The sequence below is a fragment of the Oncorhynchus mykiss genome, chromosome 20, assembly GCF_057628025.1.
Source record: "Oncorhynchus mykiss isolate SJ-2025 chromosome 20, ASM5762802v1, whole genome shotgun sequence".
In the NCBI taxonomy this organism is placed as follows: domain Eukaryota; kingdom Metazoa; phylum Chordata; class Actinopteri; order Salmoniformes; family Salmonidae; genus Oncorhynchus; species Oncorhynchus mykiss.
The window spans coordinates 33239546-33257446 of record NC_143041.1 but is presented as its reverse complement, the minus strand read 5'-3'; the positions used below and the strand labels follow the sequence as shown (position 1 = coordinate 33257446).

At 39.4% G+C, this 17901-nt stretch overlaps 1 protein-coding gene and 1 long non-coding RNA gene across 3 annotated transcripts in view; one reads left to right on the top strand and one right to left on the bottom strand.

Annotated features, from left to right (window-relative positions):
* Positions 1–13098, bottom strand: part of LOC110499307 (uncharacterized) — a 45274-nt gene extending 32176 nt beyond the window's left edge. The window contains exons 1-3 of the long non-coding RNA XR_002469936.3: positions 12794–13098; positions 10289–10387; positions 9768–9839 (exon numbers count right to left, since the gene is read on the bottom strand). This is a non-coding gene — a long non-coding RNA (uncharacterized LOC110499307). The remainder of the gene's footprint in view (positions 1–9767; positions 9840–10288; positions 10388–12793) is intronic.
* six2a (SIX homeobox 2a) lies at positions 13061–17015 on the top strand. 2 transcript variants are annotated; one of them, XM_021576375.3, is made up of 2 exons: positions 13061–14743; positions 16162–17015. In XM_021576375.3, the coding sequence occupies exons 1-2, from the start codon at positions 14184–14186 to the stop codon at positions 16463–16465; spliced, it is 864 nt and encodes a 287-aa protein (XP_021432050.1). In that variant the 5' UTR covers positions 13061–14183; the 3' UTR covers positions 16466–17015. The 2 variants fall into 2 exon arrangements, with proteins under 2 accessions (XP_021432050.1, XP_021432049.1); XM_021576374.3 differs by having other exon boundaries at positions 13061–14749.
* The last annotated feature ends 886 nt before the right edge of the window (positions 17016–17901 follow it).

The window sequence follows — 17901 nt, the reverse complement described above, 5'->3', positions numbered from 1 at the left end:
TGCTGTTATCTCTGGCTGATGAGGTCATGTAATGAGGTCATATAGATAACCAGCTGCTGGAAGCCAAGTAACACTGTCTACCAGGGACAGAGTGGAACGTCACTGCAGTATCATGTAAAATAATATTTATACTTTTTATTTTAAAGCTACTGTCTGTTTGTTATCCAATAATTTCAACTAATGATGAATTCATCAAATACACAATGAGATCAGTACAACTGTTTTGCCTCATTATAACCAAATAAACTCACAAATTCACTTGTTGTCACTACTGTATATCTTCTCATTAATATTCCCCAACTCACTGGACGTATTGCCAAATCTCACACAAAGGACAACAAGCCACAATTTGACCTGAGGATTAGATTCGTGCACAGTCTTAGCTGGGACGCCCGTCTTTCACCCCTTCCTCTCCCCTTCCCTCCCCTTTTCACCTCCATCCTCCCTCCTCCCTACTCTCCTCCTCACCGACCCAGCGTCCTCCCCCCTTTGCCCTGAGGAGAACGAGGCCAGAACAGCTGCACAGCCAATTGTCTGCTGTGAGTTACAGCAAGGTGCCTGGCTCCAGGCTTTTATTGATAATATTACAGTACTTGATGTAAATATGACTGCGGTGGCCTTCCTCCTCAGCGTGGGTCGAGGCTGGCCTGCAAACCAAACCCTGACCCCCGCGCACAGCTCCCCGAGGTGGAGCACACAGCACAGGCTGCTGCTTGCAGGAAGCACATAAGTGACGTTCGCCATAATAAATATCCTCCTGCTTTTTTGACAAAGGTTTTGTACTGCTTTATAGATTCATTTTATTTTATTTTGGGCCATAACTTCACACAGAACCATATCATGGGGCTGCAGGCCTCATTTGCTACTAGAGAGTTGAAAGGGCATTGATTTCAGAAAGTATTCATACCCTTGTACTTATTCCACGTTTTGTTGTGTTACAGCCTGAAATCAAACATGTTTTTAGACATTTTTACAAATGTATTGAAAATGAAATACAGAAATATCTAATTTAAATAAGTATTCACATCCCTTAGTCAATACTTTGTAGAAGCACCTTTGGCAGTGACTACAGCTGTGAGTATTTCTGGGTAAGTCTCTAAGGGCTTTGCACACCTGGATTGTACAATATTTGCCCATTATTATTTAAAAATTCTTCAAGCTCTGTCAAGTTGATTGTTGATCATTGCTAGACAGCTATTTTCATGTCTTGCAATAGATTTTCAAGCGGATTAAAGTCAAAACTGTAACTAGGTCACTCTGGGAACATTTAATGTCATCTTGGTAAGCAACTCCAGTGTAGATTTGGCCTTGTGTTTTCGGTTATTGTCCAGCTGAAAGGTGAATTTGTCTCCCAGCAGACTGAACCAGGTTTTCCTCTAGGATTTTGCCTTTGCTTATAGCTAGTATTCTGTTTCTTTTTATCCTAAAAAACCCCTTAGTCCTTGTCGATGACAACCATACCCATAACATGATGCAGCCACCACCATGCTTGAAAATATGAAGAGTGGTACTCAGTGATGTGGATTTGCCCTAAACATAATGCTTTGTATTCAGGACAAAAAGTGTATTTCTTTGCTACATTTTTTACTTAAATCTCTTGTTGCAAACACGGTGAATATTTTGGAAATGTTTTATTTTGCACAGGCTTCCTTTTCTCTCTGACGTTTAGGTTAGTATTGTGAAGTAACTACAAAGTTGTTGATCCATCCTCAGTTTTCTCCTATCACAGCCATTTTAAAAAATCACCTTAGGAATGACGCCTGTATCTTTGTGGTGACTGGGTATATTGATACAGCTTCCAAAGCCCAATTAATGACGTCAACATGCTCAAAGGGATATTCCACGTCTGCTTTTATTTCTTCTTTTTTTCCACATCTATCAAGGTATTTTGAATGCCTTTGTTGTGGGGTATTGAAAAACCTCCCTGGTCTTTGTTGTTGAATCTGTGCTAGAAATGTACTTCTCGATTGAGAGACCTTACAGATAATTGTGTGTGTGTGGGATACAAAGATGGGATAGTCAATCAAAAATCATGTTAACCACTATTATTGAACACGGAATGAGTCTATGCAACTTATTATGCAATTTGTTAAAGGCCTTTGCAGACTGTACATCGGATTCAGTATTTTACGATTATCACGTCACACTGTGCGATGTTACCAAATTAAAATCTTGATATTAACCTGGCCAGATTGTACGAATTACTTCAGTTCTACAGTTCTTCAGCACCAGCAGCACAAGCATCACTCTATGTTTTGAATCAAGACATTTCAGCTTTGAATTTTTTGTTTTTTACAAACTGTTCTACAAACAAAATTCAACTTTGACATTATTGGGTATTGTGTGTAGATCAGTGACACAAAATCTAAAGTTAATCCATTATACATTCAGGCTTAAACACAACAGAATGTGGAAAAAGTCAATGGGTGTGAAAACTTTCTAAAGACACCGTGTGTACTGTTGGTCGGTACAGTGTACTGCACACATGCTCTGTAGCACGGGGAGGCTCAGTCATTCTCTCTCCCTCTCTCTCTCTCTCTCTCTCTCTCTCTCTCTCTCTCTCTCTCTCTCTCTCTCTCTCGCTCACACACACACACACACACACATAGCCTGCCGCCTTGCCTCTCCTCCTGCGCCAGCTGCAGAGTGTGTGCAGACAGACGGATCTTACTCCCAGTGATTAGGTCTTTCATGTGCCCTGACCTGAGGGTGTTAAGTCAGCTTTAATGCCTGAGCATTGAATTCTCTACTGTCTTCACTACTGGAGCTAAAGAGCCCCCCCCCCCCCACAGATGCAGTCCACCCACACTCCATTCCTTCACTGATGCACTGAGGGGAGATACAATTTGAACACTGTGCCTTTCCACTAGCCAAGACAGGAAACAAATATGAATATGGTACACGCTTCCCCATTTCCTAGATTATTAATATTATATGCTGAATGGATGCAGGTCCTGACAGTTAAGATGTCAATATGAAGACAAAAGGGCCATATTTCATTATTACTTTCAGCAGTGCTCATTAAATTCTGTTACTCGATTAGCCATCTGCTGGGTGTGAGGGAGAAGAGTGAACAGAGGAGAGGAGTGGGGATGTTACTGTACATGTATGGTAGCCTGATCAGTGTTTTTGCTCCCCTGAAGCTGTTTATACTCATTAAAGATACCCATTAGATGGTATACAGTACATATACAAAGTAATCTTAGAAATAAATACATTAAATGAAAGAAAAATATATTTCATTATTTTCATACATGTTATAACCAATTATAAATAAACAGGTTTCAGAGGGGTTGGTAATTCACACATGCTTTTTCTAAGTGTCAGTGAAAAGAATGGATATAGTGTTGCCCGTTTAAGGGTCACGAGTTGCCAATGTGGAATGGACACATGTAGCAATTTATCACTTGTCTCTCAACGCGTGTGTGGGTGGCCGAGCTCCGGGTATTATTGCAATTTGTGAGCAACTGACAGTAATCCCCCTCTCCCAGTGAAGGCCATATTTTCCTCTGCATGCAGGGAAGCATGTCTTCAGTAAACCTCATCCTACAAAAAAGGTATACTCCCCCGCTATATGTACTTCATGTACAGACCATGATACTGTATATACTATAGACCAAATACATATATTTAAATGTATGGCTCTGCTGTAGACAGCTAGAGACATGCTTACAATAGCCGTTTTTCAACTATTAATCAATCCCATTAAAACGTCAGAAACAGATGCACCTACATTTTTGTGCTGTTAGATGTTTTTACACATTCGGAAGTTGTATGTGTGTTCTTTTTATCTAGGAAATAATCATAGTTCAATATCGTTTCCTTTTGGGCCTAATAAACTATCCCTGTTTTTGAAATACTGAAGGGCTTTCTACTGAGATATTAATTATACATAAATATCTGTGCTAAAACAGGTTTGTCTGATTTTAACTGAATAATGCTGAAAATAGTCTTTAAGAAACAAACCATTCAAAAAAAGTTAGCATTGCCTTCATATCACACTGTTAAAAATAAAGGTGCAAGTTGGAACCATATAAGGTTATTGAGAGCGATGCCATGGGATAACCATTTTAGGGTCTCTGAAGAACCATACAAAATAGGACCAGAATTGAATAGCCCTGCTGTAGGGCCTTTTTAGCATATTCCCCAGTGTGCCATTCGAGTGGAGTTTAGATACCAGTACCACCCATGGCTGTGTTTGCTTGTGACAAAGACATGGTTGTTGCATTCATTCATTTTCAGTCCTGTGACCTTCACCAAGTGAGATCCTAAGTGAATATGTTGTAATTGAAATGTAATTATTTAAGACAATACAATACATACACTGAGTATACCAAACATTAAGAACACCTTCCTAATATGGAGTTGCACACCCCCTTTTTGCCCTCAGAACAGCCTCAATTCATTGGGACATGGACTCTACAAGGTGTCAAGCGTTCCACAGGGATGCTGGCCCATGTTGACTCCAATGCTTTCCACAGTTGTGTCAAGTTGGCTGGATGTCCTTTGAGTGTTGGACCATTCTTGATACACACAGGAGACTGTTGAGCGTGAAAAACACAGCAGCGTTGCAGTTCTTGACACACTCAAATCATTGACATCGATAAGGGAGCATAGCTTTCACCTGGATTCACCTGGTCAGTCTGTCATGGAAAGAGCAGGTGTTCCTAATGTTTTGTAGACTCAGCATATTTTATAAGGCCTTCTTTTGAGGGTCTAGTTTTACCCTAATATAGTGGCCTGAAACTCATAGTTTACAGGCCACATCAGGCCTGCAAGTCATATTATTTAGAATTTTTATTCACTCGCAACCTGCATCAAGAATGACTGCCAGGCTTGGAAAGACTAAGATATGAGACCTTAAACATCTCAACTGGAACAACCATTTCAGGATCAGGTGCAATAAACCAAGTAACAGATTGGAATATTTCAGAAAAGTGCTTGTTATTTATATTTGAGATGCATACGATTAATTAATCAATCAATGTTCATGCAAAAACATTGATATTGAAACAAACAATTTTTAAAAATATACCGGCAATAGAGCATGCTGGGAAATATGATAATGATGACTGTAGTTTTGGTTCAACTCTGGTTATTAACACCAACCCTGGGGTTATTTTACACCACTGAGTGTTAATTGAACTCTTTACGGTGTTATTTTAACTCTTGAATCAACAGTAGAAATGTTACACTGAAAACTCAACACTATTTAATACTGGCCAATTTGCAGTGTCCTATGAAAGGGACACATCTCCAGGCTTCCATACATTTCAAGAACCATACATTTCTGAAGAACCGTAGATGCCACATCAAGAACCCCACACTTCACTCAACGGTTATTTGTTGGGCAAGAGTTCTCCAAGGAACATTAAGAGCTGAGAAAGAACCATTTAAAAATTAATTTTCAGTACAGTATAATTTATTGACCTTCAACTAATGTAAATGTAATTTTCTTTCATACTGCTTATTGACAATCAGATTTTGAATGAATAATAATATAATGTCAATATTATCAAATGTAAAATGAGTAACATTCTTAAAATATCATAATAAAACTTGTCATGGTATTTCACCCCAGAACCACACACAAGTGTGTTGAGTTTTATCCACATTGAAAGGCCGACTGACCATTAAGCTCACAATCTGACACATTATGCCAGCTCAATGATGATTGAACGTGATACTGACTTGCAGAAGTGAGAAACAAGTGAAATACCTGAGGTCAGTTACAGGGCCATATGTTATTACTTTGGAAGAAACAAGGTCAACAAATCTCACATAGTTGACTCAGAACATCTGAACTTTTATGGGAAAAGTTTAAGTCCATTTTGATGAATTGAATAGTTTGTTACAAAGAAGGATCCGTTCTTGGAATTCATCTCAATGAGTTGTGTTAAAAAATATCTAATGTTTTGGTCAACAGGAAAATTATTAATTTCCATGTTAACATTAGCAAAAGCAGCAGTAGAAAGGAAAACTACTGTATCTGTAATGACACATATGGGCCATTTCCTGGTGTATACTGTGGTTGCACACTCAAATTGATTGTAATTGTTAGCTTCCTGAATTTTGCAGGCGTTTAATTTGCCAGACTGGCCGAATTAAAAAACAATCATGAAATTCCACTCCTCCATATAAAAACAAGTATGCATACGTTTATTTACAAATCAAATATACATGTTTTTATATAACACAATTAAAGGCACTCCACTTTAAATACTGACATGCTTGATTGACAATCTGAGATCTTGAGAAGGAACTCATTATTATGAAAATAATACAATTATAGAGTTTTCTTTCTGATGCTGAAGACACGTGTTCAGAAGGATGGATCAGCCATAGTTTGGATTGGTGTAAGACACTATAGAAGTTCTAATGTACTGATTCTAATGTACGCTATTCTGCTATACATAGAGAAAACTAGGCAAGAACTGCCGTTGTCTTGAACTCAGTGTTCCCCCTATGTTCAGAAAATCATTGCTGCCACTCAAATAAATATTAATCATTCAGGATGGTAAACATTTTCAGTGTGAACTTAAAAGACTAAAACCAGAAATATAGTATGTAGAAAATATAATGGAGCTATATATTTGTTAATAAGATCATATTTTAGAACTAACAATTACCAAAATAAGAACTAGACAGTCAGAGCGAATCTAAAATTCCAAGAATAGCATGGCATGGGGCCTCCATTGATTTTGTTATGTTTGAGTCACTCAGATAGCATAAGAACACTGCAAAAGCCTTGACAGAATGTGTAGAACTGCAGGAAACTAGCTTCAAAACAGCAACATTTTGTCTCCGGGGCCAAGAGGAGGGCCTTTAAATATTTTGGTCGGGGAAGCCCCCATCGCTGCTGGAAAAAAACCTAGGAGAAACACTGCTTGAACTCATGAACTTACTGTACTGGAAGGAGGTGAACATGTTTTAATGCTGCACACAAACACATAAAACAGTCCTTCAAAGTACAGTAAAGCATGACATGATAATAGCTAGCAATGAGTCAAGATCAATTGGTCAATGGTCTGTATATGACATAAACATGTAGGCCTACAGTATGTCCTGTTCTGTACTTATATGGTGCAGCAGTATCATACATTACTACAGCTGACTGTATCGTGGAAGTATTAACTGGCCATGTGGCTTGTGACACCCCATGAACTCCTAGTTTCAAGTGAAACCACAAATCGCAGTAAAATCCAGAGGACAGGAATGGATACAAACTCAGCATTAGCACATAACTAATTACTGTGGATCAATGTTAATAAAATCTTTCCTGACATATAAAGTCCATGTGCTATAAAAGGAACCTTGCATAAGGGGAAAACATTAAGCGATGTTGCAGGTTTCTATGACCAGAGAGCGAACTGCATTACAGTATACGTAAAGAGATACCCTCCCAGACTGTAACAGGCCATTGTAGTCATAGTATATGTGAGAGGAGGGATTGAGAAAAGAGCACAAGCTGGTTGATGAGAGGTATCAGATTGTAACAACATCCTCTGCGGTAGAAGCCATCTTAGCTGACCCTACACTCCTTGTTAGGTGGCCAGGTAAAAGCCCTTTCTCTGTCCCACACAGCAGATGAGTGCAGTACACCTATCCAGCCTATCCGATGCCCATATGGGGAAGCAGAGGTAATGAGGGCACTGTAAATAAACCCTTCCCTATCACCCAGTGTATTAATCTAGTCTAATGCTCATTGAACAATAACATCAACTCAGGAGGGAAATAGATACATTTTTGATTTTCTTGTTCTGAATTTGAATCTGAATGTGAAATTCTAATAAGCACTGAAACGAGCTATAGGATGTATCTCCAACTTGCCTGTTCCTTGTTTGGAGAATCTGAATGGATCATGTTTTGGATAAGGGTTAAATAATTAAATTATCATCCAAAAATAATACTAAAATGTTTAAAATAGTCATTGAGTCTATGGCGAAACGCTGAGAAAATAAATGTACAGCTTAGTAAGAAAGGTTGGCAGATAATGCTGAAATACCATTTGAATAAATGGGAGAAGTCTGAAGCAGACCTTTTCAGTAATTCTAAAAAAGTGTTTGCTTGGTTTTCTTGAAAGAAATAGAAAATCGTGTTTATTCACCAATATTTCCGGGAATTTAACATTTGTGTCCAGATTCATCATCTATAGTGTGTATATCATTAGTCACACATCTTAAAGAACAAGGATGCCATGAAGGGTGAGAGAGGTCAATAGACAAAACAAGCTGACAATCAAATCACAAGCAACGATTTCAATAAAGTGCCAATTAAGTATGTGTTTTGTCCATGTAGTTCGCCCAATCTGCCTTTGGACGCGTGCATTGGTCCCTGAGAAATGTTATACAGTGCTGGGTGGGACATGGTTTCAGGAGGTTTGATGTTTCGCTCTATGGGCCATGTTGCCTCAGTGGTGCCTTCTGCAGTGTCATCAGAATTACATTTTCTGATTAGCAATAGACCTACCTGCAAAACAACACAATTTGAATAGGCTACTGAGTTGTACTAATGCTAGTGACTACTGCTATAATTAATTCGTCACTTTGTATAACCAACCATCTAAATAATAATAATAATATATTATTTTTCATTTTTTCCTTCATTATCTCTATTATCAAATATGTTTGTGTAAATCACCGATAGTTGACCCGTTGTTTCTATAGCGTAGTGGCAAGTTAATTTAAGCCTAACCTAAAATGTTTGATAAAAATGTTTACATGTTTCACTCTACTTTGCACTTACTGTGAGTATAAACTATAAAGACTACCCTAACCCTTGTGAGAATCTATGTGGACAATAGTTTGTTTTCTCATTAAACAACTTAAAACCCTTTTGGCTGTTTTGGAGAAGATATGCCTATCAACAGGGAAAAATACAGACCGCAGGTGCTCTCCTCTCTTCAAAGGTCTTCTTCCTGGCAAAACAGTGACGCCCGCGGTTCAGACGGTGTTTGTTGTTAAAAGTTTTTTTTAATGCAATTTACGCAGACGCTGGCCTATAATACAAATAATAATATCACACTTTGAGAGGCTCTGGAATAGGCTATATTTTGTCCGTGTATAAGACCAGAGTTAATGGGCCTAAATTGGTCTCCAAAACTGCACACGCTTTACATAAGGTAGCTGTATCCACACAGCTACTTGCGCTTTCACCTAGCGCCTTGACAAGAGGCAGCCCATGAGATGTCACGCGCAGCCTGGGTCTCCGGGGACAATAAAGGTTACCAAGCGTGAAGTATCAGGGGTGCTGGAGTAGCACTCCACTTCAAATTATAGTTCGTGCTATGGATGTGAAGGGAAAATGCATAATAGATTCAGTGTACGGGTGAAGTAACTAAGCGAGCACTGAAAATAAACAGGAATCAAATCAAATGATTGATTGAAATAATTAGTCTCAGTAGCGGCCCAGGGCCCACACTCCAGCCCCCGTGGAAAGGTTGAAGAAAGCCACTTGTTGCTAGAGTGATCGCTCACACCTGCGTTGGGCGCAAATCTAATCTGTGATCTGAGATTTGTACACAATGCCCAAGAGAATGTCCATGCGTAATTCTGTAAATCAGAGTAGCCTAAATCTTACGCTACATAGCCTATATGGATAGGCTATACTCATAATAAATTGTTCGATATGTGTTTCTTAATGAGAATATAGAATAACCTGGCATATTCGTGAGTAGCGTAGGTCTTATTTCAAAACAGCTCTAAAAATCAGCTAGGTCTGTGTTATTGATAGCCTATCATCTACTGCGTGAACCATATTTGACCAACCTTGCCTCCTGGTCTGTCTGTACATTAAGACAAGATCTCCTCAGTCCTTCCAGTACTCCTTCCTGTGTAGGCCTATTGGGTAACAAGGTAGATATAAACATTTAATTATTGCATAGGCCCTCATTCATAGATCCTTAAACAGCAGAGACACCAAACGCCTGGGTTTAATTCGTTCTCTCTGTCTGCCCAACATGACATGTCTGAAAGAATGTAACTCATCAACCCACGTCGGGCCTGTCTCGGGGTAGGCCACGGAAAAGCCACGTCCCGCAGCCACCCTGCGCTCCCCCAAAACATCTTGCAATAATCAGTCCAATTAGTGGAGGTCGTGGCAGAGAGCTCTCGGGTTAGCGGTGGGAGGTTGTGAAAATAGGGGGCGGCTATTAGAAGAAACGCGATCCCCATTCATCAGCATTGTATTAATCACCGCTCTGACGAGCCACGCGGGCCCAGCGAAGCTCTGATCAAAATGATCCATGGAAACAAGAGGTTTACAAACACTGTCAAGGCGAGACGGGTACCTTGATTCGGCCTGTCACTGCCAGGTTCCTCCCGCTTGCAGCAGAGGCTTTGATGGGCGCATGTGACTGCGCCGTCGCCCTGCAGCGCGCACTTTCCGCCTGCAAGGAATAAATTAATAGGCGCATCTTTAGCTGCAAGGAGCACTAGGCCTGTATAGGACATTGCATTGTTGTTGACAAGGAGGTGGAACAATAGGCTAAAGGCCTATTCTGTAGTTGTACTGTAGTCATGTGTAGCCTACGCCTAGTTGGCTCTTAGAATTTTCAGTTCATGATCCCCAAAGACCCTCGCAAACAGAATGACGTATTGATTGATGTGATTTTCGTGTTAGTAGTATATAGCTAGGCCTAATAACTCAAACTATTTTCACATGGGCTAATGTATAATGCCTATATGTCAGATCAGAATTTCAAATGGATTTCACGAAATATTATTTTATATGGTGGCTAGTGCAATTGGCCTAGGTCTTTTATATGCCTATACAGTCTATGACCTATTAGACACGATCATAAAATAACGTTTCTCAATAGTCAAATAGTCTACCCACAAGCAGTCATTATCAGACATGGTGCTAAAAAGGGGGGGACAGACGACCATTGTCACGGTCATCGCAAAAGTTATCATAAACGATTTGGGAGCTTTATGCATGTTATGGTTCAATTCGGAGACATTTAGCTGTTTCTTCTAGATTGTTAGAGAAGATACGCGAATTTAAAAGCGCTCGAAGTGGCTGGTCTGTCAAACAACGTTTGGGTTCTCACTTTTGCTCCATGAAAAGGGTTTTCTTAACCCCTCCTTTAGATCCGTCTTGAAGCACTATTTCGTGTCATTGATTGAACTTATACATTTGATATAGGCAATTGGAAGTTATATGCAATGGTTATTTTTTAAACATAGTTATTAAATATTTATTACACATTTTCCCTTTCATCTTGTAGCCTTGGATTTATGATAATAATTGTTTAATTATTACACGCATATAGCCTATTAGCCTATTATTATTATTATTATCACATTCCCTTTGTGAGAATTTATTTTTAAGTGGACGAAGACGGGGAATATATAACTCATTAATGCTCAGTCTAATATGGTTAAATTAGGCATTTTTCATATAGGCTACTCGTTTACACGATTAAATCGAAGCGTTGTTTTTATTAATACCCATCTCAGCAGCCTTGTCCCCTGATGATTAGCATCAGTCAAGCTAATGCCGAAATACCACTCTGCAAACTGGCTTCAGGCGAAACCCAAGTCAATTTATTAAACACGTTCCTTTTGCGAGTGAAAACACAACATGAAAACGAATAAGGGTCTTCTTACAAGATAATTCATCTTAATGATCAAATGGAAAATAGTCAGTGTGCGTTTTTCATTTGTTTAATTTAACACCTCTTCCTTCGATCGGCATGTTAAAATGCATGATTTCATGCATGACTATAGGCTATACATTATGCATGCATTTTAACCTACAGGTGCATACGAGACAGACCACTGTCCTTTCACTAAAGACTGATTTTCTTGCAATTAAGTGGCTCGGTTTCCTGGGTCTTATTTAGAGCACATAGGTCTGAATTAAGAGTAAAACTAAACTAGGCTACAATATTAAAGAGAAATAGAGACAAAGGCTACCATAAATATTATAGATTTTTGAACAAATATATCCAAATAATTTTGGATGCGTGATTAGCCTACCTAAATTCAAAGTAGGCCTATTTGCCTAATTGCAATCAATCTTAACATCAACAAGTAATTGATGCGAGGAAACATTCGTCGTTGACAATTTTTCTCTACCCAAAAATATAGGCCCACGCATCTAATTTGTTGACTAGACGAGTTGGCTACACTTTTGTTCGAAACCTGTGTAGGAGCCCCGCCAGGCTGCACCCGCGCCGCGCCAGGCTACCCTGTGATCACTGACCCACAGGTTGGAGCAGCTCGAGCTCGCCTGAAAGAGGGAAGGCAACCGAGGTCCATTTTCATTGAAGGCATAACAACACAGAGCAGAACACGTTTTCATCTCTTGCCATATTACCACCCTTTCCATTTATACTAAAAGCGTCAGCGATTCTATAATTTCACACAAAATGTAATTTTGCTAAGCTTTCTTGTGGTCTGAGGTGTTATTAAGTTAGATCAAAAAGCTTTTCGGATGAAAGCTGAAACAGGTTTTTGCGTTATATTTTACAGAAAGCAGATACCAGAGATGCGTTTAAGATCTGTGGATGGAAAGAGACCTGGCCTCGTGTGATATGATACTAGTGAGTGTAAATGTACTTAATGAAGAGGTCCCTCTGTGATGCAATATAAATCTATCAACTTGTCAATTCTTCACTCCACCGGTCAATACAAAATTACATCTTCACAACAGGTAGCTATGGCACTCTCACTCAGAACAATTATTATTATTGGTAGTTTAAAAAGACATCATGGGCATATTTAATTATTAACATCTAATATATGTCTTATATCCTGTCATCTCCAAACAAGAGGTTAATTTGTCTTACCGGCAGCATCAAGTAGGAGCTCTCGTTCCCCTCAGAAAGCCGTAGAGAGCGCGAGCTCTCCGCGCTCTCAGCAGAATACACCTCTCTCAACCTTTGTTTTGTTATTCAGGCACCTTGTGCGTTTGCTCTAATGTTACAGTATTCCACATTGTACAGTTCCCGGGGATGTGTGCCCACGGGATGCCTGCCTGCCTGCCTTGTTAATTTGTCATATCCGCATGTGCATTAAATACTCTACAATGCATGGTTAATTACACCAGAGGTTATCAATGCGCACATGAGGAGTTAAACTAGGATTTTAAGGTGAGGGAACTGTCTTCAAAACTGGCCACTTTTCTATGATTTTATTGTAACAGAAATATATTTAATTCAACTGTCTCCCACGTGTCAACAGTGGCCCAAGTGGCCCAAGTTATTCATACTTGGAGATATACTGTATCTATAGATTTTTGTTACTGTGTCAAAACATGGCAAATAATGCAAAATATGTGGTGAAACTATAGGTATTGTCCCCCAGCAATGTTATTCACGCCTAGCCTATAGTTTAAATATAATTTATATACCATGATGTTCCAGGTGAATTAGGCCTACATACAATTCCTTATTACAATGTAATAAGCGTTAGATGACATATAATGAATAAGCAGTTATTGTGGAAACTGTGCATACACATGTGGTTCCTCGTTATGGACATGAACATTGGGTAGCATGATCTGTCGCACGCTCTGGCGCCATCCTCCCCAGAAAGAGGGATCACTGCTACACAGCCTTGCGCTCTTTGGCTGCCTCGAGTGTCTGTCAAACATGAGAGAGAAAAAAATCCCATTTACAGGAAAAAATCTGGGCAATATTTCTATTGGTTGGAGGGCTTGAATAGAAGGGAACAATCAGTCAGTGAGGCCAGGGAGCCACCTCAAACCATATCGGGTTACATTGAATGACAGCGTAACCATGGCAAATAATTTGACTAAAACTATTGTCTTATCCTCACCATCCCCGGGTCAGATAACCAACCAATCACAGTTCACATAATCGCTTTTCTTGCCAGTTTAGAATAATATTATTAAAACAAGCGAGCGAGCCTGGTCTTCAGGAGTAGGTAATGTTGAAACGACATAGAAAAGGTGGAGAACGACTTTGGAAGGAGTAAACACTCTCTCTCGGTGTACCTTGAGGGGAATGCTGTGCATTTTGTACTGCTATTCATAAACGGGACTTTCATTTTTTCTTTTCGATTGGATTTTATCCTCGTCATTTTTGATACAGCCTACTTTTGGAGACTTTCATGGTCATTTGTGGACTTACAGTGTCGGTTACTTGCTTTAATGTCTTAGCCATAAAAGGGGACGTGTAAGTAGAGAAAAACATACCTGTTTATTAACTTGCAACCATGTCTATGCTTCCAACTTTTGGCTTTACGCAAGAGCAAGTTGCTTGCGTCTGCGAGGTCCTCCAACAGGGTGGAAACATTGAACGGCTCGGGCGCTTTTTGTGGTCTTTACCCGCGTGTGAGCACCTCCACAAAAATGAAAGTGTTCTCAAAGCTAAAGCTGTGGTCGCATTCCACAGAGGAAATTTCAGAGAGCTTTATAAGATCCTTGAGAGCCACCAATTTTCCCCTCACAATCACCCGAAGCTGCAGCAGCTTTGGCTCAAAGCGCACTACGTCGAGGCGGAGAAGCTTCGAGGCCGCCCTCTCGGGGCTGTGGGAAAGTACCGCGTCCGCAGAAAGTTCCCCCTGCCTCGGTCTATCTGGGACGGCGAGGAGACAAGTTACTGTTTCAAAGAGAAAAGCCGGAGCGTACTCAGAGAATGGTACACACATAACCCCTACCCTTCCCCGCGAGAGAAGAGGGAGCTCGCCGAAGGCACCGGGTTAACAACCACGCAAGTCAGTAACTGGTTCAAAAACAGACGGCAAAGAGACCGCGCGGCAGAAGCGAAGGAAAGGTACGAGTAAGTGAATGTTTACTCCTTGTCTTATTGCTCGTGTGCGTAAAAGTCTGGACGCTGACTTTAACTTGGATTATCTGTTAGGAAATATTGATTTACACATGCTAACCTCTCATTTCAAATCAGGGTACGGTAAACTATAGTATAATTTATTATAAGCTACCATTGATAACCATTCTAACTTTGATAAGCAAAAGCAAACTAATATCATGCTTTTATTTTGCCATTTAAACTATCCATAATCAACGGATGCCAAATATTAACTCTGGCTTCATGATCACATCTGAATGTATGTAAATGTAGATAATATATTTAGTTTCAAAAAAGTTCCTTGAATGTCAAGACGTGTTTATTCTGCTTGAGGGTGGTAGTTATTTTGCTATTGCTTAATGAGCTGTTTGTATGCCTACATTTCAAGTTTCGAAATTATACTGTACAGAAGAGCTTTAATATGTATTTAGTCAGGTGTTCACTCGGAGGGTGTCTGCTTTCTCCCGCTGGCGACTAATTCAAACTGAAACCACTGCGTAGATCATGTCTTTCCACTTTAAAACCATGAGTCATTGCGATTCAGACTGTAAATGTATGCCTAATACACGTTTAGCAATAATTAGGCCTGTCATTTGCGCCTGCCAGCTTGTGTGTACACAGTTAAGGTTTGCCATTATGCCTTCATACCCATAGGCCCAAACTAATAGCCTACACCAGTTTAGATATAGATCAAATGGCTTAACATATATTTTTTTCTAACATTGACTTGGTGAAATACAGTAGTGACAAATTCGTCTATTCGTCCTCATTAAGGGTAGGAGGGTGATTGATAAAAATGTGTTTAGAAACGGCTAAATCAACTGCACATTTCTAATAATAATTGCATTATTTAAATTATATAGCAACAGTAAAGGTACTAATATAAATCTTACACACATTGCATTTCTGTTTAGGGGTGTGTCGTTTGCGTCTGTGTGAATTCAAAAATAAGTTGCATGCACACTCAAATGCATAGGTATAAATAACCCTGTATGTATTTCCTGAACTTAGATTCTCCCGTTTTTATAATGCGGGCAAACAAGATCTGCACCATGAAACTAGATGATGCACGAAAATGTTACATTGTTACTAGTTTCACATGTTGTCTCATGAATTTCACACATTGTTGTTTAACTTGCATAGAAGCTATATGAGAACTTCCTATTAAAAATACTGGAGAGACCAATGACGGTGACGAAATATCCCACACCGCTCATTTACCAGTTCCTAAAAGTTGTATATTAAAATCTGTACTAAATTGTTCATCCAAACATAGCTCGGTATAATTATGATAAGACTATGTGTTGTTTGCAAGCGAATGCATGTTTGTGGGCTAATATAGGGTTCATTATTACTTACCATATGATCATATTTCCTTTCCACAGGGAAAACAACGAAAACTCCAACACCAACAGCCACAACCCATTGACTTCTTCCATGAATGGAAATAAAACACTTTTGGGGAGCTCAGACGACGACAAAACGCCTTCAGGGACTCCGGATAACACCTCGTCGACTCCGGCTATGCTCATCGCTTCAAACTCGGGGCTGCAGATGCACGGCCTAGCGCCTCCACCCGGGCCTAGCGCCATGCCAGTGTCCAGCCATGACTCTGTGCACCATCATCACTCATTGCACGATACTATACTGAACCCTATGTCGTCTAACCTGGTCGACCTCGGCTCTTAAACACGAGACCCTGGTTGGAAGGGGACTTTCTGAGTTACGTGGATGTTTGAGAAAAGCTTCAGGCACCTGAGGCGAGGTGCAAAGGCGAAAGGACAGTCAGGAAAATGTGGCTCACACGGTGAGAGGTGAGATGGTAGGCGTTTAGCTGAAAGGTATTTTACCGGAATGTAATAACATGTTATATTGTTGAAAACAATAACAATAAAATGTCTTAATTCTTGTTACTATTATCGTTATTATTTTAGGGGATAGATATCAACAGATGCGTAAACTCAAAGTCAGGTACCCCATGACCTTTTGTTTACACATAGGTTTTCCAAGAGAGCCATATTCAGTTTGGTTTTGTTTTGGGGTATCATCGCTTAAGTGTTTTACTATCATGAGAGCCGTATGTGAACGATTAAAGATTATAATATCTTATTATTTGTATTTTCATTTGGAAAGCGACTGCATGTTAACTCTGCGATGAATAATAAAACATAAACAAATCGATCTCACTATAGTTTCATATACCCTTTACAATAAAAAAAAGAAATGCATTCATTTAAAATGAGAACTTGTTTGATTTATATTATTTCAGCTTTTTATTTGAAAAATGGCAATTCATTTTTTGTGTGGAGTTTGTTTTTGCACATCATAGTTGACCATTAAGATATATTTCATACGATGGAAAACGCCACTTGTGATTTTTTTGCAAAATGCTTTAGAACCACACTCACATTTTAAACTATATTGTTGACCATAATGTCAACCAGTGCGTAAAGTAGCATAGGATGAGCATGATTTTCGTTGATTCATTATTTTGGAAAGGCGACAGAATGTCTAACCTGAAAACGTCTCCGCGTTATGATTCCGATTTCGATAGTATCGTGTTGCAACATTGGGCTATCAAGTGGGCTAAGGTAGCCATTAAACCGGAAGCATCTTACTGTAGGCCTAGACCTGGGACTAGACCTAAGAAAAAAAAGAAAACACAGGTCTCATATCGGGCTATATGAGACCTGTGTTTTCTTTTTTTTTCTTACTGTAGGCCTAGACCTGGGTGTATGTAATTTCTCGAAATGTAACGTGACCAGATAACATTTCAAAGTAGCCTACAAAGTCTTTGAAAACGTAAGATATATATTTTCTTATAGCCTATATGTTTTTTGCGCTTTCCTTGTCTTGTTATTTTCGTGTTTGAAGATATATGATGAAGGTGTATGGCGCGTATAGGCCCAAAACCCCAGTGCCTATGCGTATTACACTTTTACATAGAGGTTTGCTGTAGGCCTATATTCTAGGCCTACTGCTGTGCTGTGATTTCGTGACATATTACCCCCCTTCCAATATAGGCTAAAGATAATGAAAACTCAATTGAAATCTATCTTCAATGCAAAACAAGTGTAGCAATTTTGCAACTTGCTGAAATTGGACATTGTCCATTGTGTGTGTTA